Consider the following 26,348-nt stretch of genomic DNA (forward strand, 5'->3'; position numbering starts at 1 on the left):
TGGTTTTCAGGGACAGGAAGAGGGGAAAACATATTTCATTTGGAAGTTAAATATACAAAACTCATAGAAATATTATAATTTTGTAAAAGCTAACCCACCCTCAAACCTTACTTTTGGTCCTAACTTTATCTAATATTTTCCCTATATTGATCACTTTGAAGTTGTGAATTCTACAAAATAAGAAAAAAAATCACTAAATATAGTGAATGCAAATAGATGTAGTTTGTGTTTGTTTGGAAACCAGCTTTACCCTCATCTTTTTCATTTTTCTGCTGCTCATAAATACAAACCCACTTCAACAAACGTGGCACCCACCCAATACCATTTTAAACAAACAAACAAAAACACTAAATCACAGCACTGCTGTGTGTTTTGTGTCACTTATGTGGGTTTTATTCTGGGAGCACCTTTTGCTCTTGTTGTCTTCAGTTATAGCTGAGGATGCTCATCAGTTTGCAGGGCTGAAATCATGTTAGTCTGTAAGCTCTCAGAGAAAGGACTTTGTTTCCTTCTGGGTATTGTAGAATGGCTAGTGTAAGACAATGTTATGCTATTATCTTACCCACAGCTTTAATATAACAAGAATTATTGTAGTCAGTATAAGAACTCCGACTCTGTAGGAGTAATAGGAGATCAAACATTTTTATTCAATAGACATCCTTAGAGACAATATAAGAAAAAAGTAGCTTGTAAAGTATAAAACATTTCCATTATGTACTAGGCCCCTTGGAAGCAGTTATTGAGTTGGTATCACATTAATATAAGAGCTCCAGTAACTTCCCAAAGTATACAGCCTTCACACTGGCTTTTCTGTCACCACAAAGATATTCTGCCAAGTTTCCTCAGGGCAGAAACCTCACGGCTGCTACTCTGAAACCTGTCATTTTATCCAGACATTCAAACAACTCTGGTTTGATTTTTTTAAAGATTGGAAGAGTCTGGTCTGGCAGCTTTTCTCTGGGCAGTCTCTTCTCAGAACAGCTCCTGTCTATACAATATTGCCTTATTAGCTATTCCTATTCCTGCTTTTCCTAGAAAAGTAGACTGGGCCAGCTTCTATTATAACGGATTCCCTAAAAATGAGTCAGTATCTGTCATTCCCCGCCCCAGTGAAATTTTGTATTTCCTAGTTAAAAGGCTTCTTCTTCTTCTTTCTTTCAGCTGTATCTTAGTTATGGTGAATAGTTTAACAATAAATCCAGGTCAGATAAAGATAAAACAAAACATTTTTTTAAAAAGCATTTTGATTAGAAATAACTATATTGCCATTTAAAAACATCAACTGATTCATCCCTTGTGTTAGCAAACATTCCTTTTCTCCTATAGGTGACACTATCATGCTCAAATAAATTGGTTAGTCTCTAAGGTGCCACAAGTACTCCTTTTCTTTTTACTATCACTTTGGTCCTTGAAGAGTCTCATTAACTTTACTTAAGGAACCACATTAGGGGGTGTGACTTGTAAAGAAGGAAAAAAACCTCTTTTTATAGCCATTTTATAATATACAGGAAAGGGTTGAAAGGGCTAGGGGATGTTTCCTTGCTTGTTTTTAATTCACACATATTAGGAGAATAAAGACGAGTTTTCCCTGGAAGACTTGTTAGCAGTCTCAGAAATGTGGATTATGAGATTTCTTACAGCTTAATTGAAGGAACAGGACTGTGGGATATTGAATGACTGATGTGTTTTCTCTCAAGTTGATCACTTGTTTACATTAAAGGAGTCTCAAAAAAGGCACAAAGACACACACACACACACACACAAAGACGAAGCTTAGCAGGATGAATAACTCTCTTCTTCCCAGTTGATCAGATTTCACTACCTCCAAACATGTAATATGATCATCCTAAGGACTCTCCAGTTGCCAGTCTTCCAAGATAACTAGATTTGCAAGGGGGAAAGTCCTTATTTTTTAAAACATAAAAAGCAATTAAACAAATCCTCATCATGTATTATTCATCACAGAGAAGAAAAATAGCACAACCCAAACTTAAACCTTTAACTTGATTTAAAGAGCAGCCTTACTGTCTTATGGATGGCCTTCTAACCAACAGAGAGAGGAGAATCAGAAACTTAAATTCTTAGTAATTATAGCCTTAGTGTGAGCAAGCTGCCAGTCCCCAACAAGAATTGACTGTGCAGACACCTTAAGTCAAAAATGCAACATTTTAGAGGAATGAAGAAAGAGTGTTTGTAGAAAGACTCCTCAGAATCTCCTTTCCATACAGGTTTAACACAGCATCAGAACGTTTTATAAGAATTCTTGGGTTCTCACGTGGCCAGTATTCTGTCACCACTTTCCATAGCCTTTTAACTGTGTGTGTGTTAGGACCAGGGGGAGCATTTTATTCCAGCCATAGTAAGTAATATGGCAACTGACTGCTTTCCCAACAAACATGTTCTCACATATCCTCAGAAAAGTTGTAAGACAAGCTCTGAGACAACTTGCAGAATTTTACAGTGTCTCTTGGAATCTGACACAATGCACTTACTGTTTTGGATATTCTTTTCTGATGTAAGAATCCCCATTGCTGTGTTTTGAAATTTTAAAAGCTTTGTTTCTGATTCTAAATGTCTATTTGAGCATAACTGGCTTTTAAAGGTTGAAATAGAGTCAAAGAGACTCGGTGATAGCAATTCCTATTCTGAAATAGAAGTTGTAAATCAGAAATAAAGGTGTTTTTTGTATTTTTTTTTCAGTGGGGACATCTCTGGAATCTTACCTTTAAGTCTCCTAGTTAGCTTTTCTTTACTATCCTCAACCAATACATGCTTAAGCTATTCATCCTTCAATGAAATGTTCACAAGGACCACCTTGCATGCATCACATTGCAGGAACTATGGCCTAAGATAGGGGATAGGACTAAGTTAGTTATGACCCTCCCCTTGTAAGGAGACTAGACACAATGTCCCCCTTGTATACTGCTGTTTCAAACAGCAATAGGTTAGTGCTCACTAGGAACTGTTAGCGCACAGCATCTGTGTCCACATGAATGCTTAGTGCACAGCCCGCTAGGGTGCTGTAGATTTACACCCCAGCTTGCTATGCACTAACTCTCCATACAGACAAGCCCCATTGTGTGATAATTTTGGTAACTGTTGATTTTTTAAATGTTAATTATGTTCAGCAATTTCTCTCAATCAATTTATCTAGCCCCCATTTCCATCGTATATATACACCTCACAGTATTTTAAGTATATATCCTCACACCACCCTATGAGGTAGGGGAGTATTATTATTCCATTTTACACAGGTTGGACTGAGGCACAGAGAGATGAAGAGTTGGATTTTGAAAGGTATTTAGATGCCTAAGATGCAGAGAAGTGTCCAGTGGGATTTTCAGAAGTATTTAGGTACCTAACTCCCACTGATTTTACCAAGGCAATTTTGAAAACCTTTTAAAAGTCTGGCCCTAAAGGTCTTGCCCAAAGTCACACACAAATTGTGGCAGAAAAGGAAATTGGACCTGGGTTTATTGAGTCCTACGCTAGTGTAACCCACACACCCTCTGGGTGTGGTGTTCTGTCCCATCCAGTAGCACCAACCTCACTAAGAGAGAGAAAATTAATGAGTCTGCTCTACAGCCTTAGCTAAGGGGGATATGGCTTTTAGCTCATGTAGTAGAGGCTCATGCATTTAGCTCCAGAGGTCCCAGGTTCGACCCCACCCACCGACGACCAGATTCTGTTCTTGTTATGCTAGCACCACAAGCCCTAAACTAACCATCCTTTGAATTGAACTTTGTCTTCAATAAAGATAATTCTCTGCTTTCATGAAATTAGTATTAATAAATGTATATCCCTTTCCCTTCCTATGATAGCTTTGAATATGTAAACAAATTGATTGCTAGTGCCTGGAAGTTTCACAGTGAATTTCCCTAAAGATTTTTCATAAACACTTCCCTAGCATCTTTCCAGGGTGGACTTTCAGATCCATGAAATCCATTGCCAAAGAGCACTGAATTCTGGGAGAACCTTTGCTATGGGATGTGGCTGATTTGTTGCTGATGGTGGTAGTACCATTACAAGTTCCTTTATTCTGTGTCAGCGATTTGCCTGAAGCTAATGTGGTTCCCCTTTTGACCAGCCAGTGTAGCCTCTGGCTGTACATGTGTACAGAGTCACCTGAATAACTAATAAAATGGAATCACTGAAGGTCTTCTGAGGTTCCATCTTCACTGTGACACCTACTCTCTCTTCAGCCAAAATTCAGTCACTTAGGCCTTCTCTAGATTAAGAAAAAAAGATGTGTTCTTACACATGGTAATAAAAAAATATGTAAAATCCTAGCGAAAACAAGGCAGTTTGCAGTTTTCACACACTTTAGTAGATGGAGGTAAACTCTAGGCTCCCCCTAATCTGTAAATTGGTCAGTTTAGCACATGCAATTGTTATGTCTACATGAGAGTTTTAGAAGGTTTAGAAGTTTAGCATCACTCCTTTAATTCCTAGTGCTACAGTGTAAAATTTTCAAAAGCACCTACATAAAATTAGGCACCTGATCCCTACTGAAAAGTGCCTAAGTCATGTAGGTGCTTTTGAAAATGTTACCCTTAGCCTTTTTGCCTTAGCTTTTCCATCTAACAGATGGAGACAATATTTCACAATTGTGTTAATTAGTTGGATACATCAGAATTAAAATTTACCAGAATGCCCATACAATCCTCCAGTAAGGCCAGAGTCCTACATTATTTGAAGATTTGTCCCTTGGGAGGGAAATAATGTTTGCAACTATTTCCAGGCTACAGCACAAATAACTCTGCTCCTCTTTTTTCTTAAGGAAAAAAAAGACCATGACCAAGAAATTCCTATGGTCCCCTTTTGATATAAATGAGATATTTGAGGTTGTGGATGTTCCAGACAATAATCTCACGTGCTTTTCCCAAACTCCTTAGGTACATGTAGTGCAGCAGTGGAGGCAGGAGTGATCTACATTTAGGAGAACAGGGTAATGAAAATTGTATTTGAGGACCTGCACAAAAAGTTAAAGCCAATTCTGAACCCTCCTTCTGCATTTTAATTTTGTTAGTATCAGTAGAATGTGTCTATATCAGTAGAATGTGTCTAAATTATGGCCATGGTAGGGTATGCAGGGCCACAGTTGATCAAAAATAAGAATTGAGATGGTAGTAAGAAAACCCATATGAGGATGAACTGAATTTCACGTGCCTGAAAAAAAGCATTATTGTTTGTTCAGAATCTCCACACACCGTATTCTCCATCAGGTCACTTATTTCTCCCCCTCTCCTTCCCCAGTTTGCCTGTTTGTGCCAGATTTTGGTTACCTGTTGCTTCTTCAAGCTGGCATAATTTGCACAACCAGCCTCCTGAGAATTCCGCAGCATGTGAAAATCCTTGGTCATCTTTGAGTTGGCTATTCTGACTTATATCAATAGCAAAACCATTATTTATTTAATGAGTAAAACATATCTTACAGTTGATTAAATTCTATATATGTAACACAGAATTTTTTATGAAAAATGTGTGGCATTTGTATACCCAATCATAGATCCTCAATTTCTGGATGTTTCTCTGAAGTACAAATCAATAAACTAGATTTTCTAATATTGTAAGACATCAGAGCATAGAACAGGAAATTATTTTATTTTCCTTTTTTCTTTTAAATTACATATTTTATGTTTTACATTTCAAGATGTGAACTCACCAAAAAATACAATAAATCTTGATGACACCCGAAACAGACACCAAGTGAAAAAGATATTTTTAAATGTTCATTATTGATTTTCCCCCCAGAAATATTGCTACCATTTAAAAAGTATATGAATGGATTACTATCCATTTAACACTGTGTGCACACTCCATTGCCACTACTCTGAATTCATTCTGACCTGCTTCGCCTGTAAAAGCTGTCAGGCTTGTAGGGGGGCAGTTAAAATGAGAGAGGCAGATGACATAAGAATGGACTGGGAAGGAGAGCAGATTGGCACTGCCCATGTGATGAGAGATGCCCCAATGGGACTAGAAGCTGACTGAAGCTTGTGGTTTGCTAGGACCTTCCCTGTCAGAGAGTAGGCCTAATATAGACTGTTGGTCTGATTTCTTACCAAAAACCTGGAGGTGGATATTAAGACAAGCTGCTGCAGCTGGGTTGCATCTGAAAGTAAGGCAGCTGAAAGCAGAGCCCAGCAGAATTTAAGATTCTTTCGGTTTGGGTTTATGTTGAACTTTGACTTGGGAACTCCACTGCCCCAGAATGGTAAAACTCTCTCTGTGACTTGGCTGGAGGGTTAAGTCCCATCCATAATCAGTGCGCCAAAGACTATATTGGAGAAACTGAGTGCCATGCCATGTGGGAATTGGCACCTCTGCCCCAGGCACTCAGTAATCTGTGGGTAGTTTTGAAAGTTTATTTTTATGCTTATAATTTAAAGTACCGAAAAGAGAAGAAAATCTCTCTCGTGAGAAGACTGTATTTTCTAACGTTACCAATAGCTGTACAGTTGCCAGGGTAACTTTCAGAGATTCAGCTGTAGTAATTGTAATGCTAAAAACTAGTTGATTTTTTTCCTGATACATTCCATGTACTTAGATGGTTTTCATTTGTCGTGGTAGCCTGCGGTATGTATGCATACGCTTTCTGAAGGCACTATGTTTGCACATGTTCATTATACAAAAGGGATAGAATTTAGTCCCAGAAGTACCAGTTAGAATAACATCTAATCAGCCAGGTTTTGAGAGCCTATGGTCTACAGGGCTCAGCATTTGTGGTTGATCTGCCAAGAGCCATATATTACTGTGGCTATAGAGTTCTACTTAAAATAGCTATAATATTGGCATTATCTTGTGCATGTGTATCTACTGCCATCTGGAATTGAAGTTTGTGTCTCTAGTGATATAAACACTGTTTTTTAAAGTAATTTACGGTTTAACTAGGATAGAACAGGTGTGGGCTGGAAAGGAGGTTATAACTAGGAACAGTGGGATAAAATTTAGAGCAAGTAATTTAGATAAAAATATCAATAAACATCCTATCTGAGATCTATTAGAATGTAGAGCAGTTTCCCATAGGCAATTGTGGAAGCCCCATTGTTTGGAGAATTGAAAACTGTGTTGGCCAAAGTACTAGAAAATATACTGCAGGGAATAATCATTCAGTGGAAGGGGCACAGATTAAAAGACATTCATCTTCATTGTCCATCTGGAGTTTAAACAGCATTTTAAACACAGAATAGATGGAGAAGAAATCCTATTCAAAACTTGTCACTAATCCCTGCATTACCTTCCAGCTCCTCTCCCTGCTTTGTAGCTCACCATGCTGTCCTGTCTAGATTCTTCACTCTTCCCGCATCTAGATCAGTCCAGACCCTGCCTCCAGGCTGCCCTCAAACAATACTTTCCCACATCCCATGCATACACAGTTCCCACTCCAGGCTGTGTTTCATGCCCAAATCTCCCAATCCCAATTTTAAGACTGCACCTTCCGCCAGACTTCCTTCACACGTACTCATTTCTGCTTGACCTTCCATATTCTTCCCATACCTCTGTCTGGGGTGCCAACATACCCACCTCTGGTTATTCTGCCGAGACCTCTAGAGATCAGGGAGGTTCAACATCATCTTCTAAGAGGATTGGACAACAGGCTGGAGCTTGGCCATCTAACCATTCCTGCCCAGGTACCATGCTGACACTGGATGTATACTGTGTCATTGATTCTGGTATTGGCCATGGGACATGTACTGAGTCTGGCACCTATGACTTTTGTGTCAATACTGACAATTTCCACACCATTGGCATACCAGGTGGCATCAGACCAGCTCTGCCTTTCTGTTACAGCTTCCTCAGTAGTTCAGGGGCTTTCTGTGACTATGGCTTCTTCCTCATCTTCTTCTATTGTGCCCGTGGCACTGTCTAGTTGGATTGCAGGGCTTTGGCACTGTATTCAGCACTAACCGATTGCACTCAGAGTGCAGAGTTGCAGCGAATGCCCTTTTTAGTACCGATGAGCTCATTGGTGCAAACACTACCTTTGACACCAAAAACATCTGTATTACAGATCTCATGATCAGGCTTGGTACTGGCCTTGGGTCTGGCACTGTCATTTGTTCTAGTATCATTTGGAAGCATGATGCCTCTTCCAGTATCCAAGGAGTTAATTACACATTCATCCACAATACTGATGCTGTCCTCGTATTGGGTCTTAGTTGAGGCTGATCATTTGTTTGCCCTCTCTGGGATGGAGTCACTGTACAGGGTCTAGTTTCTCTCACTGTGACACTTACAGAAATTAAGTTTGCTGCCTCCATAAAGACAGCATACACACCAGCCTGTTAGATTAGTTGAAAACTCACACTTCACTTTAATACACAGCACTGAGACTTTTTGTGGTAAACAAGACTAAGTTTATTTATAAAAAAACAGAGATTTAAATGATACTAAGCAAGAGAAAAAAAGACTGGTATGAACAAACAAACAGAGGTGCAAGTATGGCGGTCCGCTGTACCAGTAAGATATTTATAGTCAGTACTCTATACTGGAAAGACACTGGAGGAGCAGTGGCCCCATGCCGGCAGCTTCTCCAGTGTGGCTGTACCAACCCCGCTCCCCCCCCCCCGGCCTCCAGTGGGGCTACTGTACAGACTCCAGACTAGAATCAAGAGACGCAGCTGTGTGGAAGGGCTGGTAGTAGGGCTGGGGGTGGTACAGCTGCGCCAGAGGAGCTGCCGGTGTGGGGTTGCCCAGCAGCCTCATGTTCTGCTCCTTTCGCTGCTGAGATTCCAGAAAGCCCGGTGGATCGGAAGTCTCCAGCACAGTGGGAGGAGGACAGAGCCCCCTCCCAGGTAACATGCAGTGGATCACAGGGAGGGGACGGGGAGAGCACGGGGGCCCTGGCCTGGGGGTGAGGTGAGGAGGAGTCCTGCAAGTGGTCATGTGGGGAGGTCATGTGCCCCCGCATTTTGGTAGTGCCCCCCCCTTTGTGTCCCTCCCATGCATGCAGTGTACTGGTAAGATATTAATTCTATTTGCACCACTGCAAAAAAAAAAAGAAAGAAAAGAAAACATGTTATCTAGTGTCTAAAGTTTAACAGATTACAGGCTTGGTCTCAAGCAATTTCTCACCTATAGTCAATTCTCAGAGACTTCAACCCACATGTAGTGGTAACAGTGGTGAATGACAGATCTCAGACGAGAGGATATAAGTCCACCTCCAAGGACAAAGAGTCTAACTGGACTTGATGGGGAGAAAGGTTTACACAATTTCATCTTTACAGATGTTCATAGCAAACCAGAGGTGCTCTTATCAATATATGACTTGCTTAATTTGGGTGCTGTGTCCAAGTTCACAGATAAGTTGACAGAAGCCTCCAGGGAGGAGTTTAATGAATTCATTGTGGATGGCCATCTAGTGGCCAAAACTTTGTTGTAGTTGCCTGTTGACATGGCAGATGCTTTGTCCAGAATTGTGGCATTAGTTGTGGCCATAAGAACATCTTCACAGTTGCAAAATTCCACTATAGCTGCAGGTTTCATCCAAGCTTAGAGGACTTACCTTTTGGTGATTGGTTTTTGTTGTTGGAGAAAAATGACAAGACCTAGACTACTTTATGTTCATTGGGAATTTATACCCCAGCCAGAAGGAGACGCCATTCTGGGGGGTATCTGCAACAGCAGCAATATTGCTCACAGAGTATGTTCAGCAAGTTGTCCTTCCCTACTAGACAGCAGGATTTCTCCAGGAAAGGACATAGATCACAGAGGAGGAGAGCTTCTGGGTCTAACTTTAGCCAAACAGCTTGTCCTCGATCAACATTGAGCAGGCAGCCATTTTGACTTTCTGGTCCAGGACATCATTTCAGCTATGACCTCCATGCCTCTTATCTCCCCAGTTTGGGGACAGACTGTGTCACTTTTATGGTGCTTGGCATGCACTACCCATGGGTCCTAAGCACCCTGAGATTGGGTATGCCAATCAATTCCTGTGGATCCCTCCTTCCCATCCCATTCCTCTTCAGAGACCCTCATGAGCTACTGCTCCTTCAGCAGGTCTAGATTTCGTGTGTGCTGGGAGCTGTAGAGGAGGTCCCTCTGCAGCATCAGGGAAACAGATTCTATTCTTTGTATTTCCTGGTCCCCAAATCCAAGGGATGGATGAGATCTATCCTCAATTTACGTGTCCTCAACAAATTCATCACATATGAGAGGTTCTGTATGGTCACTTAGCATCAATCCTTCCCATGTTAAATCACTGAGTGGATTGTGGCCCTGGACCTTCAGGATGCTTATTTCCATGTGACAATTATCCTGAGCCACAGGAGGTTTCTGAGGTTTGTAGTGGCAGGTCTCCACTATTGACACACAGTGCTTCTCTTTGATCTGTCCTCAGCTCCTCAAATTTTTACCAAATGCATGGCATACCTCAGAAAGAGAGGAATTCATATTTTCTTGTACCTCAACAAGTCCATCAAGCTATTATCTTGCTTTCATGAGTTTATCTCTGAGTTGCTTGTCTAGGTTTATCTATCATCATCAATATTTTTATTTCATGTTTAATTTATGGCCCAGAAGCTCCTGGTTACTGTGCCTCCAGAGTACCTCATGATGTCCAGGTGCAGTGTTGCAGGGATTCCCTCATTGTAGCAGCCTCTTTAGTTATTCTGGTGCCATGACATCCTGTCGTTTGATGTGGGCTAACCCAGCAGCCAGGTCACTGCTCAATCTATTCCCTTTCCAGGGTTAACAGAAAAGTCTCTGAAACAGGAAACCCCAAAGTCTAATGTCTTTTGAGGCTTTTGAGCCTCAATCTTCATCTGGGGCCTGTGCTACTTTACGTCTTCTCCTTCTGATGCCTGCACCTTCCCTCCTAGTCTGGGGAAGGGTAGGGGAAACTGAGCCATCCTCTCCTCTGGATTCCAGCCCAGGAATACTGTTCAGGTGGTTAAGAACTATTGCTTTAAACCCTCTGCCATTTTCCTTGGGCTGCTTCTAACTTTGCCCAGCTTCTTAAATCTTCCCCAGGTCCCTGGAGTCTCCTGGAATCTATGGTTCCTCACTACTTCTTCTTTGCTGGTTATGGTGGTACTCCTTCAAAGCTATTCCCAACCTTTGTTGCAGCAACTGGGCTGTGATAAGTAACTTCATCTCTTGCCTGGGAGTAGTCAGTCTTTCCTTTCTCTGAGCAGGAGTTTCCCTCTTCAGCCCTCTTTCCTGGAGCTGGGTTGCTTCTTGCCATAGAGTAGTCTATCTTATCCCTCCTTTGAACAGAAGCCCCTTCTTCAGCCCTCTCTTTTTCTCAGGAGCTGGAAGTTATGTAGTGTCAAGCAATATCTCCTTCCTTCAAACAGGAGTTCCCTCTCAGCCCTCTCACAGAAGCAAGGTTATCTCTCAGGCCTCTTTGCCTTAGGTTAATCAGTCTTATCCTTCTTCAAGTGGAAGTTCCACCTCCAGCCCTCTTACTGGAGCTGAGGTTGTGCCAGTTCTCTTCAGCTGAACACCCTGTCTAATTAGCCTTTTCCATCTGGAGGGTTCAAAAGGCCAGTCTTCTCTCTGGCTGCCTGCTGTGATGGAGGGAGGCAGCTTTTGAGCTGTTTCCTTTCTCCAAATGCTTCTCAGCTGGTTCGGTGGAAGGGGAGCCTTGTCCTGTCCTCTCTGCAAGGCTTTGGTCCCTTAAATGTACAGTATCAGGATTTCTTCCCTGAGAGCCATTCCTTAACAGGATCCTTATATCTATTAGGGCCATTTCGGAGCAGGGAGGGCAGGGGAAAGAGGGGCTGACCACTAGGCACTAGTGCCTGTGATGGGGAACTATCCCGTGATACTCCCCAAACTGGATCGGGGCCCAGTTGTGTTAGGCCCTAAAACAATTAGAAAAGTATCCTAATTTTCTACAAGCTTCACTCCCCTTTCTTTGGTATAATTCTTCACTAATGATTAGTTCTATCATGTTTGTACTTTAAATTTCAATAGTTGAAAATGAAAGTGTGAGCTGTGCATTCTGCACTTGCAGCCACTCCGCCCAGGTCTTTTGCCTGTCAATTGAATTGAAACAGGAAATAAAGAAATAAAGCGTATTACAACAATCATATGTGCACACATAAGGAATGCGGTAATTACGCTTTAAAGGCCAGATCTTGCAAGGGGCTGAATGCTCTGAACTTCCATTGTCTGCAACAGGAGTTCAGAGCAGTCAGACCCTTGCAGAATCAGACTTAGATTTACAAGAGCTGAGTCAAACGAGCAGATTGAGTGAGTTCTTCTCCCCTGCTCCAGCCTCTTTGTACTGGGTAAAAGGCTCAGAGCAATATAAAGGAGCCCTAAAAGCCCAATATCTGCCCACGGAGGATTCCCCCAGTGCAGGAACTATGGAAGACAGCTGTAAGGCTGTCTCCTGAGAACCCTCTCACAAGTTCTGGCATGCTAGGGGCAGGGCTGGGGGCTGGTGGGGCATGCCAGAGGCAAGGCCCCAGCATGCAATTCTGAAGATTTCAGGCCACGCTGTGGCTTATCAGGCAGCCCTGGGAAGCTACCATAAATTAGGTGGCAACAAATATTTTGTAAAACATATCAGAATGTGTTTCATAACCAAAGATTACTCCTCTGCCTTACTACTGTTGAATATGGGAGGTGGGGAGTAAAGAGTTTGCAAAGCTGCTGGTACAATAAAAATGAATGTATTGAGATACAATAAAACCTTTTTGAAAGAAAACATGTATTGTGTGTAATAGTGCGGAGGTGGAAAGTACATGGTGGGTTATATGTTTAGTATTTTAAGATTTCATTGACCCAGAGAGTGCAATTATTAAAGAAAATACTTACGCATGTATGTAATTTTAAGCAGCCAATTTGTTCTTTGAAGTCAGTGGGTCTGCTCACATGCTTAAATACCTTACTGCATCGGAGTTATAATTAAATGTGCCATTAGTACTGTTGTTGCTTTTAAATAGTTATGTTAAGCTGGCACCCAGAAGCCCCAGTTAGGATCAGGATTCCATTGTTTTAGGCACTGTGCAACACATAGAAAAAAAATGTTTGTTTCCTGCAGAGTTTATAATCTAAGAACATAGTTTTTGAAAATCAAGGGTAATGAAATTAATATGAAATATATGATCTTGAGCAATACAAAATTAAACCAATTTTAGACAATTACTATGGTATATCACTCTTTATTTAAAAAGAGCACTATATGTATTACCAAAAAGAGATGACAACAAAAATGCAGTGGGTACCATTTGGAAATAGACATTTAGTCCATTATGTTGTTTACTTTCACATCGGTATGTTGTAAGCTCCACTGGGCATGAACTAGTTTTTTGTTCTGTAGTAGTGAGTAAAACATAACTGAGGCTCCTAGATGCTATAATAATACAAATAATAATTTATAATTTGTAATAATTGTGGTATTATCAATATATAGAATAGAAAATGTCACATAAACATGGTATATTTTATTTTCTACAATATGTGTTTTCCTGGTAATTAAAATAAAGCAAAAACCTGCCAATATCTCATAATATTTTTTTAAAAAAATTAAAAGTATGGACAGGAATTACTGTCTTTGTCCTTTTCTACTTCTCTTATTCTAGAGAACAAGATAGTGGTTTCAGAACACCATATTAGGTCCATGCTGGCTGTTTTTGACTCCTGTTTTCTTTGTTTAATGGAAACAAGAAGGGACCTTTACCTTTAAGAGCACAAACACAACCACAATATTGTGGCTTGCTAGGTTTCCTCTTTTTCTTTTTTTGAGTCAGCTTTCCATTGTTTGGTTCCTGTTTCCTTTTCTGACAAGTCTGAAGCACCAAAGGTTACCTCCATATAGGAAAAACAGACAAGCAGTATCCTTTTGAAGCCAATATTAACATCATTTCATGAATAATAGTAGTCAACGGATGCCCCCAAAGTTGCTTTTTTAGTTTTCTCCTGTTCTCTTCTATTATATTAAGAAATGTTTGCCAGACAAAACAATAAGTGATTTTTGTGTCCAATATGGAACTCCTGTTGCCTAAGAGCCATCAATGTTCCCCACATCTGTGGCACTTGATACAATTTTGGTTAAGAAAGAAGAGTATTCATTATTTGTAAGACACACCTCATGATATTCATTTCTCCTCACTCTGATTTTAGCTTGGGAGCAACAGTACAGTTCTCCTGTGATGAAGACTATGTGTTGCAGGGGGCAAAAAGTATCACCTGTCAGAGGATAGCTGAAGTGTTTGCTGCATGGAGTGATCATAGACCCATGTGTAAAGGTAAAGACAAATTCTTAAACTATTATCATGGTTTGTTGGTTTTCACAATTACTCTGTTACATTGTTTTACATTTGAAATGATGTCACACTGAAATAATATCACATTGTTTTTTGTTTGTTTTTTACAAATATATCAATGTTTATATCCTCTTTTCCTTATTTCTTTAATGAGCAATCTTTTTTGTTTAAAATACTTATGGTTTTACATTTGTTTACCCATTTCTTGAATAAAACCTGACGAATACAACTGATTTCCATTTGGAGGCTTCTGACCATAAATGGGAGCCTAATGGAAGAAATTAACTTTGGTAAATAAGTAAAACAGATGACTGTTCAGTGACCTATGACACAAATGTCATGTTTCAAATTTGTGATTGTTGTGTATGCAATCACTAGTTCACAAGACCCATATTTCAAAATTTTACTGCTTGAATGATTGAAATCCATCAGGAAGATTGACCTTTGGGTCAACTCTAATGGAAAAGTTAAATGTTAAGATTTCAATTTTTTGGTGCTCAACAACCTATGACGAAAGAATGTACCAAATTTCAGTATTCTAGGCCAATGGGAACATGAATGTTAATTGTGTCAGTCAGTTTGCCATACTCTGCCTGATATTTGTTATATTAAATAATATTATTTCATAGCTTGACAAAATTAAGAAGAACAACCTTGAATAAAATAAAGTGCTAGAGGAGCCAACTGGGGGGGGGGGTGCTTTTCTTGACCTGCTGCTCACAAACCGGGTAGAATTAGTGGGGGAAGCAAAAGTGGATGGGAATCTGGGAGGCAGTGACCATGAGTTGGTTGAGTTCAGGATCCTGACGCAGGGAAGAAAGGTAAGCAGCAGGATACGGACCCTGGACTTCAGGAAAGCAGACTTCGACTCCCTCAGGGAACGGATGGCCAGGATCCCCTGGGGGACTAACTTGAAGGGGAAAGGAGTCCAGGAGAGCTGGCTGTATTTCAAGGAATCCCTGTTGAGGTTACAGGGACAAACCATCCCAATGAGTTGAAAGAATAGTAAATATGGCAGGCGACCAGCTTGGCTTAATGGTGAAATCCTAGCGGATCTTAAACATAAAAAAAGAAGCTTACAAGAAGTGTAAGGTTGGACATATGACCAGGGAAGAGTATAAAAATATTGCTCGGGCATGTAGGAATGATATCAGGAGGGCCAAATCGCACCTGGAGCTGCAGCTAGCGAGAGATGTCAAGAGTAACAAGAAGGGTTTCTTCACGTATGTTGGCAACAAGAAGAAAGCCAAGGGAAGTGTGGGCCCCTTACTGAATGAGGGAGGCAACCTAGTGACAGAGGATGTGGAAAAAGCTAATGTACTCAATGCTTTTTTTGCCTCTGTCTTCACTAACAAGGTCAGCTCCCAGACTGCTGCACTGGGCATCACAAAATGGGAAGAGATGGCCAGCCCTCTGTGGAGAAAGAGGTGGTTAGGGACTATTTAGAAAAGCTGGATGTGCACAAGTCCATGGGGCCGGACGAGTTGCATCCGAGAGTGCTGAAGGAATTGGCGGCTGTGATTGCAGAGCCATTGGCCATTATCTTTGAAAACTCGTGGCGAACCGGGGAAGTCCCGGATGACTGGAAAAAGGCTAATATAGTGCCAATCTTTAAAAAAGGGAAGAAGGAGGATCCTGGGAACTACAGGCCAGTCAGCGTCACCTCAGTCCCTGGAAAAATCATGGAGCAGTTCCTCAAAGAATCAATCCTGATGCACTTGAATGAGAGGAAAGTGATCAGGAACAGCCAGCATGGATTCACCAAGGGAAGGTCATGCCTGACTAATCTAATCGCCTTTTATGATGAGATTACTGGTTCTGTGGATGAAGGGAAAGCAGTGGATGCATTGTTTCTTGACTTTAGCAAAGCTTTTGACACGGTCTCCCACAGTATTCTTGTCAGCAAGTTAAGGAAGTATGGGCTGGATGAATGCACTATAAGGTGGGTAGAAAGCTGGCTAGATTGTCGAGCTCAACGGGTAGTGATCAATGGCTCCATGTCTAGTTGGCAGCCGGTTTCAAGTGGAGTGCCCCAAGGGTCGATCCTGGGGCCGGTTTTGTTCAATATCTTCATAAATGATCTGGAGGATGGTGTGGATTGCACTCTCAGCAAATTTGCGGATGATACTAAACTGGGGGGAGTGGTAGATACGCTGGAGGGCAGGGATAGGATACAGAAGGACCTAGACAAATTGAAGGATTGGGCCAAAAGAAATCTGATGAGGTTCAATAAGAATAAGTGCAGGGTCCTGCACTTAGGATGGAAGAATCCAATGCACCGCTACAGTCTAGGGACCGAATGGCTAGGCAGCAGTTCTGCGGAAAAGGACCTAGGGGTGACAGTGGACGAGAAGCTGGATATGAGTCAGCAGTGTGCCCTTGTTGCCAAGAAGGCCAATGGCATTTTGGGATGTATAAGTAGGGGCATAGCGAGCAGATCGAGGGACGTGATCGTTCCCCTCTATTCGACATTGGTGAGGCCTCATCTGGAGTACTGTGTCCAGTTTTGGGCCCCACACTACAAGAAGGATGTGGATAAATTGGAGAGAGTCCAGCGAAGGGTAACAAAAATGATTAGGGGTCTAGAACACATGACTTATGAGGAGAGGCTGAGGGAGCTGGGATTGTTTAGCCTGCAGAAGAGAAGAATGAGGGGGGATTAGATAGCTGCTTTCAACTACCTGAAAGGGGGTTCCAAAGAGGATGGCTCTAGACTATTCTCAATGGTAGCAGATGACAGAACGAGGAGTAATGGTCTCAAGTTGCAGTGGGGGAGGTTTAGATTGGATATTAGGAAAACTTTTTCACTAAGAGGGTGGTGAAACACTGGAATGCGTTACCTAGGGAGGTGGTAGAATCTCCTTCCTTAGAGGTTTTTAAGGTCAGGCTTGACAAAGCCCTGGCTGGGATGATTTAACTGGGAATTGGTCCTGCTTTGAGCAGGGGGTTGGACTAGATGACCTTCAGGGGTCCCTTCCAGCCCTGATATTCTATGATTCTATGAAAAGACTTTGCATGAGGTACTGAATTTTGTAACTATGTCCATGGGCTGGAAAGCCTGGGGATAAGAATGTGTGTGAGGGAGTAAGAGAGAGAGAGAGAGTAAAAGCAAACAGGGCCAGGGAGCTGAGCTCCAACTAAAAATTGCTTGGGGACTGACATCTTCAGGTCGAGCAGGTTGACAGAGAAAGAGCTCTGGGTGTAGCTGAAGAACTGCAGCTAAGTATGGCCTATTGAATTATGATTTTTGGACTTTATGTTGAGGCCCTATTGAAGGATTGTTTGAATTATTTTGTGATTAAGGGCTCTGAGGTTTGTGTGAATTTTAATTGATATTAAATCAGCCCTAGAAAGGGGGTGCTGCGAGCTGTAACAGAGGCTGTCTGCAGTGTTTAAGGGGCTCACAAAAGGGGCTCATAGGTGCCCGTATTGTCATACTTAACCATAAGGGGCCGCTCAATAAGTGGCCACCCCACTACAGTCACTCTACCAGAATGTCGACTGTATATTATCACTATCATTTCTTTTTTTACTTCAAATTTTCTATTAACATGTAGTAAAACATTATCAACAGTAATGTATACCTATAACACTAAGATACATGCATGCCATTCAGGAAATTTGGAAAGGCTTTACCAACTAGCTTTTTTGTTTTATTCAGTCACATATCCTTCAGCCACCTGCTAACTGTCAGTAAACACATTTCCTTGCATTTCTCTGTGCAGTGTGCCTTTAGAAGTGTAGCAGTAAATTTCTGAATAAATTAGTATAAAGGACAACCAATATCTAGGATTTATCTTTGAGAATTTCTACAAATGTAACTGCAGTGAAGAATGCATTGTGCAATCACAGATATTTGAATAATAATGTAAAATGAAAAGGAAGCTTAACAACCAAGCTAAGAAAAAAGGTAGAAAAAGTTTATATCCCTGGGGAAAGGTAGAGATGCTGATAATCTTTGTGCATATCTATAGTATCATGTTAACTAAATATCTCACAAGATCAATTAATTCAAGGGTAAAATATGTAACTGATAACTGAAGAGAGACTCATTTACATCCTTGTGCTTACCTACTTAGTAAAAGCAATACATGCTTTTTGCAGAGCAGATGATGCATATTTAAAAAGTTATTAGCAGTTAATATAGAGACATATGGTGAAAAGACAAATAGACAGATGGTATAGATATAGCAGTTTGTCATACAGCACATGCTTTATAGTGTTCATTAGTTTCATTAAAAGTACCTTTGACACAAATTTGGTTTATTCTGTTGATTGATTAGCAGTTTTTGTTATACTCTTTAATTGAATAAAGTCTTCAGATTATAAACTATGTTTTTCTACATGTTAATAATAATTGCCTGTTTGAAGCTCTATATGTGAAGTATAAAACAAATATTTTAGAGGGGATCATTGTTAGCACAAATACCATTTTGATAATAAGATTGCGATGGAAGCAACTGCAGAAATATGTGTACGTCTCTTTGGTGAATTTACATTTCTGTGCACAAGCAAGCATTTGGACAAACAAAGCAGGCAATTGTGCATAAATGTCAGTTTGTGCAATAAATAGATTTTTTCATGTGTCAGTGAAAGGTTCTGTAGGTGCAGTGGGTACAAGTATATTTTAAAAGATGCATCTGTTGCTCTCCTTTAAAATTTTAACTGACTGGTTTTTCAGTGTCATGTTTGATATCCTCCCTGCATATCATCTCCTATCGCTCTTTTAGTTAATTTATGTAAATTAATATACATTTGCAAAACTAATTGAAAGTACACTTTTGAAAAAATGGCAATTTGAATATTAACAATTAGTTACATTTACAGTTACATTACATACGCTGATCTGTGCCAGACTCTATAAAGAAAGAGGCAGAGTTATGCTGGAAGTCTTATTTCAGCTGGTCCTGCCTTGTCCCTACTGGCAATTATCTCTGCTTTCCTGGCCTACTTTTCCAATGAGTCCCACCATCTCTCTCCAATATATCCAGGAGGCTGGTTGGCAGTGAGGAAATAGTGGAGGGGAGCAGGAGGCACTCTCCCTGCTGCATTTCTGAGGGCACTTTGAATGCTCACAAGCGAGGAGGATAGCAAGACACTTTTGGAGGGAGATGGAAGGAGTGCAAGGGTGGAGCTGGAAGCGAACGATGACCTTTGTGTATGTGGAAAGAGGTGGGGTTCATTGAAATGGGCAGTTTTTGAGGGTATATTGCTCATCCTTCATACCTCATGACAATATGGGATACTCATCCTCTCAGTGCTATGGATTAAGTTTTATAGAAATTGGAAAGATTTAGAGTTCAGACCAAATTAGAACACTGGATGTGAATTTCACACTCTCCAAACTTTGGGAAACAGATCCATTTTTTTGACAGCACCCCATATCTAATTTGAACAAAGAATATTCTGTTCTTGTACTTGTTTTAAAAAAAGAAGCTGGATTCTCTTGGAAAGAGAAGAGGGATTCTCTATGTTTTGAATCTAATTACCCTGTAAGGTATTTACCTTCCTGATTTTACAGAGGGGATTCTTTTTATTGTTACTTCTTTTTTACTGTTTCTTCTATTAAAATTCTTCTTGTAAGACCTGAATGCTTTTTTTCATTGTTCTTAAGATCCAAGGGTTTGGGTCTGTGGTCATGTCAAGGTTTATTTTTATTAGGAAAGCATTGTTTGGAAACGTCTTTCCCCCCAAAATCCTCCCAACCCTTGCACCCCACTTCCTGGGGAAGGTTTGGTAAAAATCCTCACCAATTTGCATAGGTGACCACAGACCCAAACCCTTGGATCTTAAGAACAATGAAAAAGCATTCAGTTCTTGAAAAGAAGAATTTTAATAGAAGAAACAGTAAAAAAGAATCACCTCTGTAAAATCAGGATGGTAAATACCTTGCAGGGTAATTAGATTCAAAACATAGAGAATCCCTCTAGCAAAACCTTAAGTTACAAAAAAAGACACACAGACAGGAATATCCATTCTATTCAGCACAGCTTATTTTCTCAGCCATCGAAAGAAATCATAATCTAACGCATATCTAGCTACATTACTTACCAAGTTCTAAGACTCCATTCCTGTTCTGTCCCCGGCAAAAGCATCACACAGACAGACATAGACCCTTTGTTTTTCTCCCTCCTCCCAGCTTTTGAAAGTATCGTCTCCTCATTGGTCATTTTGGTCCGGTGCCAGTGAGGTTACCTTTAGCTTCTTAACCCTTTACAGGTGAGAGGAGCTTTCTCCTGGCCAGGAGGGATTTCCAAGGGGTTTACCCTTCCCTTTATATTTATGACAGGTCACCTATCCAAATTGGTGAGGATTTTTACCAAACTGTCCCAAGGAAGTGGGGTGCAAGTTTTGGGAGGATTTTGGGGGGAAAGACATTTCCAAACAATGCTTTCCTAATAAAATACACCCAGATAAACGTTTGGTGGTGGCAGTGGAAGTCCAAGGGCAAAGGGTAAAATAGTTTGTACCTTGGCGAAGTTTTAACCTAAGCTGGTAAAGATAAGCTTAGGAGGTTTTCATGCAGGTCCCCTCATCTGTACCCTAGAGTTCAGAGTGAGGAAGGAACCTTGACATATGGCATATCTTTTCATCCGAAATCTTGATCGGTAGCTCCATGCAGAGTACACTGGAAGTCACAAAAACATCAGTTGCTGTGGTGAGGCTCAGTTCTGAAAGAAATGCTTGCAAACATCCAGCATGATGCAAGGAAATGAAATAATTTGACTATCTGTACCCTGGGGGATTCCATGAGTAGTTAGGGATCAATGAATATTTCCAAACTGTGCACCTCTTTGACACATGGTTTCAACAAATTATCTTAAGAACAGATCAGAAACCATAACCACCACACTCTCAAGATCATTCCCCAATGGATTTTCATCACCTGCCCTTTATCTGCATTGAGAGTTTGTCATCTTGGCCAAACCCAAGCCCTCGCTGTGGCCAGACATTGGGAAAGCACTACACCACACCTTTTGAGTGTGACGAAGATACTGGTGACACTGCAGCTCATATAACCATACTAATTCCCTTATCATATCAAAAAATGTTGATTGGAAAGATGACCGAACAAGAGCCTTGCTTAAGCCTGCATGATTGCTTCCTCCGGAAGAAATGTAAACCACCCTCTGGAATCTCAGAGAAGACAATTCAGGTAATTATACAGAAAAATCCTCTACTGCAGAAAGGAACTGCAGGTAAGATAGTAAATCTTCATGACAAAAGGGCCTCACCACAACCACAGTAGTTCGTGAGATGGCCAGTGCCAGGCACTGGATTCTTGAATAAAGGCTTAATGAATGTTTTTTTGGGAAAAGCTTGCTTGTTTTTATATGTTGTCTTTGTCTAGTAGTGGTTGATGCCAGTTGATAAACTATTTTGTGTTTATTTTCTTCTAACTGTTTTCTTCTAGGACATTAACAGATCGATCCCTTAACTTTGACCTGGTGTTTGAGTAAATGACATAAGTGACAAGAAACTTGTTTTTTGTGTGAGCAATTCTGATTTCAGTTCAAGAATTCTTCCAGATTAATATATTTTGTAATATTCAATCCATTTTTTGAGTAGAGGCTCTACTTAGGTTTTGACAGTCTCTTTCTGATTGTTCCTAGGAATTTAGGGTTAAAAGTGAGAGACATTAGAAAGTTGTTTTCCCCTTTGTTTAGTGTCTAATTAGATTTTTTTGGCCCAGATCCTCAAAGATATTTAGGAACCTAACTCCCAATGGGAATTGGAGGATCTGAGCATTTGCTCTTTGTTGTTTATTTTTTTTTATCCCTTTCTGCTACTTATAGATAATTTTACATCTACTTTGTTTTATCAGTAGTTTTTATGGAACATTCCTAATGGAGAGCAAAATTTTGAGCTAAAAGAAAAGTTCTTAAATGTAGTCTGTGCTAATTGTAGAATATTTACACTTGTCTCCAGAACAGTGTAGCTGAAGGGATAGGGGGAATGCAGGCAGAATTTTGTTTTCTTTTTTAATTTATGAAATTATAAAAATGTGCTCCAGCACAGTAAAGTTCTTCATAAGTGTTTCAGCTTATATATTCATATTAACTTAGCAATTGTTCAGCCTTACACTCTGATGAGACTCTAAAAGAGCCATAACAATGTGTGCAAACAACCACACAACTAATGTCTGATTTTTATTTACTGGTGCTTTGTAGATGTTATAATATTTCTTCTTGAATGTGTTAATTTCTAAACCTTGTAACACTTCACACACCAAAATAGGGATTGAGTTATACTGCCTAAAAAAATGAAATAAACACTTTTTTTCTAGCAGTGGCATTGGTGACAGTGTAGGTTAATTTGTTTCATATTGGCACCAAAAGCATGAAAGAAAGTAATATTTAGCTACACTATGATAATACAATATTTCTCTTGAACAAACTAAAGGAAAAAGTCCAACCATAAGCTTTCCCTCAATCCTGTATTTTCCTCTTCTGTACTGCAGTTCACATGATATATTACAGTACACACTTTGTAAGCATGTGCTGCAAGGGGGGTGGCAGTTTTAATCCTGTTTCTTTAGTTTACTCAGAATTAAGTCACAACTTGTGATACTGAGCAGTTTATGTTTTTTTTTTTAAATATATACAGAAAACTTGAAATTATTTGGTGAGGAGTCCCTGGTAGATTGTAATTTATTTTGTGTCCCTCTAATAACAAGGCCATGTGATTCTGTACCTTGTTCTGCTAATGCAGAATGATCTCCCAGTCAACACATGTTAAGTAAACCAAGGGCCTCTTCCAGCAAACATTATCCATGCAAATAGTTTTTACTCAAGCAAGTAGTCCTGTTAAATTCAATGAGTCTATTTATGAGATTAAGGAGTATGCACCTGAAGAAAGATTTGAAAGTCATTCTCCCCAGAAAGTATTTTCAAATCTGTGCTGACACAGGAACATGGGGATCACCATATCATTTCAGACTAGTGGTCCATCTAGTCAAGTTGCTGACAATGACTTGTACCAAATTCTTCTCCTAACCTCAGGCACAGTTAATGGTTGTCCTGTTCCCTGAGGAATGCGATTTTATATTCCTTAGTAAACAAAAATGAAACTGTGAATGTTTTCATTATCAATGTAAAAGACTAATCCCTTTTTGAATCCTTCTAAGCTTTTAGTCTCTTTCATATCTTGTGGCACTGACTTCCAAAGGTTAGTTACGTTACATTTATAAAATCCTTCCTTTTATCAGCTTTAAATACGCTATCTTTTTAATTTAATTGGCTGTCCCTTTTTCTTGTATCATGAGAGAGGATAAACATGAGCTCCAAATGATATTCTCTGGACTTTTCATATTTTTTAAATAAATCTGTGTCATGGCCCTATTATGTGTCTTCTCTGTAATCTAAATAGTCCTAATCTTTTCAATGAGCTCTCCACAGTGATTGCCAGATTTTATTCCTGCATGGCTACAGTTTCCTTAGAATCCACTGATGTGTATGAGTACTTCAAATTACTCCATCCAATGTGCATTTTTCAAGATTGTGTTTTAATGACCCCAACCACCTGGGTGTGTTAAGTCATCCAGTGTTCCTCAGTCTTCTTTAAAGTCTTGACTAACTTAAACTAAGTGGTCTCATCTGCAAATTTTGTTCCTTGACTTTAGCAAAGCTTTTGACACGGTCTCCCACAGTATTCTTGTCAGCAAGTTAAAGAAATATGGGCTGGATGAATGGATTATAAGGTGGATAGAAAGTTGGCTAGGTTGTCGGGCTCAACGGGTAGTGATCAATGGCTCCATGTCTAGTTGGCAGCCGCTATCAAGTGTGGAGTGCCCCAAGCGTCGGTCCTGGGGCCGGTTTTGTTCAATATCTTCATAAATGATCTGGAGGATGGTGTGGATTGCACCCTCAGCAAGTTTGCAGATGACACTAAACTGGGAGGAGAGGTAGATACGCTGGAGGGCAGGGATAGGATACAGAGGGCCCTAGACAAATTAGAGGATTGGGCCAAAATAAATCTGATGAGGTTCAACAAGGACAAGTGCAGAGTCCTGCACTTAGGACGAAAGAATCCAATGCATCGCTACAGTCTAGGGACCGAATGGCTCGGCAGCAGTTCTGCAGAGAAGGACCTAGGGGTGACAGTGGACGAGAAGCTGGATATGAGTCAACAGTGTGCCCTTGTTGCCAAGAAGGCCAATGGCATTTTGGGATGTATATGTAGGGGCATAGCGAGCAGATCGAGGGACGTGATTGTTCCCCTCTATTCGACACTGGTGAGGCCTCATCTGGAGTACTGTGTCCAGTTTTGGGCCCCACACTAAAAGAAGGATGTGGAAAAAAATGGAAAGAGTCCAGCAGAGGGCAACAAAAATGATTAGGGGACTGGAACACATGACTTATGAGGAGAGGCTGAGGGAACTGGGATTGTTTAGTCTGCGAAAGAGAAGAATGAGGGGGGATTTGATAGCTGCTTTCAACTACCTGAAAGGGGATTCCAAAGAGGATGGATCTAGACTGTTCTCAGTGGTAGCTGATGATAGAACAAGGAGTAATGGCCTCAAGTTGCAGTGGGGGAGGTTTAGGTTGGATATTAGGAAAAACGTTTTCACTAAAAGGGTGGTGAAACACTGGAATGCGTTACCTAGGGAGGTGGTGGAATCTCTTTCCTTAGATATTTTTAAGGTCAGGCTTGACAAAGCCCTGGCTGGGATGATTTAGTTGGGGATTGGTCCTGCTTTGAGCAGGGGGTTGGACTAGATGACCTCCTGAGGTCCTTCCAACCCTGATATTCTATGATTTTATGATTCTAAATGTGTCCACCCTTTTTTGATTTAATTACTCTACATAAGATTCCAGAAGGATCACCCTGTCGGTGAGCCTACAGCAGTGGTCCCCAACGCGGTGCCCGCGGGTGCCATGGTGCACGCTGGGGCATTTTTGTGCGCTCACAGGACACCCCGCCGCCAAAATGCCGCAGAGAAGCGTTGCCGTTTCTCAGCAGTGACGCTTCTTGCTGCTGCCACTTCTTGGCAGAAAGGTTGGGAACCACTGGCCGACAGTGTCTGAGTCAGTGTGAAGTGATGCAGTTACAAGCATCTTTTTGTTTAGAGTATCACCAGGTTCAATCATCACTGGCATTCTTGGTCTTTACTGTCCAGCTTTTAAGTTCTCAGACATATTTGGCTTTTTTTTCACAGTTTATAAATTTTATCAGTACTCGAACACAGGCTTTCATCTAGTAAATATATTAAATACTCTGTAGAAAACAACACCTATCTCAGTTCAGAATCCTGGGGTTTCCCACTATTGCCCCATCCCCCTCCACATTTACTCCAATGCAGGGTAGCACTACTTGCCAGCGACTTGATCAAAGGCTTTTTGTAAGTCAAAATAAATTATAACTGATTTTCCTTTTTCCTCTATTTGTTGACACTTTCAAAGAAGTCTAGTAGATTGGAGAAACATGAATAGACATTTTACAGCTCCATATATAAATATATCTTCAACCAGCCTCCCTGATACTGAAGTAAGACTTCATTCTCTGTATATCACAGGAAAAAGAGCCCTCTGCACCTGGCCAGGTCTGTTGCTTAGTATGTAGTGGTCAGGTGATTACCCCGCTCCCTTTGAAAAGACTAGGGCTGCTGTGGGCATTTCCCTCATGTAGGTTTTGGGTATATCTACACTACAGTGTAAACCTGAGTTTGGGCCAGGGCTCAAGCCTATGCCCCTTGCATCTACACTGCAATTGCACAAACCCAAAGCTTGGACTCAGGGTCCCAGGACCCTGAAGGGATGGAGGGTCCAAGCTTGACTTAACCTGTGACCCAGTGTCTGAGACCAATTACTTTGCAGTGTAGACACTGTCCCACTTGACTCAAGTCCTAGGAGTCAGCTGGAAGTATCCCACAATTCCATAGGACAACTTCATTAGTCCTCTCTATCCCAACAATCTGCAAACCACTCTATTAAAAACTGGAAGACACTCTCTCCCCATTTTTGCAAATGGCAGCAGCTCAGGTCAGTGGTAACCCATTTTCTTCTGATCATCAATCTACAATAATCATTAATGATCTGGATGATGGGATGGATTGCACCCTCAGCAAGTTTGCAGATGACACTAAGCTTGGGGGAGAGGTAGATTTGCTGGAGGATAGAGATAGGG

At 40.8% G+C, this 26,348-nt stretch overlaps 1 protein-coding gene across 5 annotated transcripts in view; it reads left to right on the forward strand.

Annotated features, from left to right (window-relative positions):
- The window catches only part of CSMD3 (CUB and Sushi multiple domains 3), a 1,204,651-nt gene that overhangs the window by 473,571 nt on the left and 704,732 nt on the right, over positions 1-26,348 (forward strand). For all 5 annotated transcript variants that reach the window (XM_073330296.1, XM_073330291.1, XM_073330295.1 and 2 more), the window contains one exon: positions 14,080-14,204. In XM_073330296.1, the coding sequence (XP_073186397.1) occupies positions 14,080-14,204 (125 nt within the window). The remainder of the gene's footprint in view (positions 1-14,079; positions 14,205-26,348) is intronic.

This window comes from Lepidochelys kempii, chromosome 2 (genome assembly GCF_965140265.1).
Source record: "Lepidochelys kempii isolate rLepKem1 chromosome 2, rLepKem1.hap2, whole genome shotgun sequence".
In the NCBI taxonomy this organism is placed as follows: Eukaryota; Metazoa; Chordata; order Testudines; family Cheloniidae; genus Lepidochelys; species Lepidochelys kempii.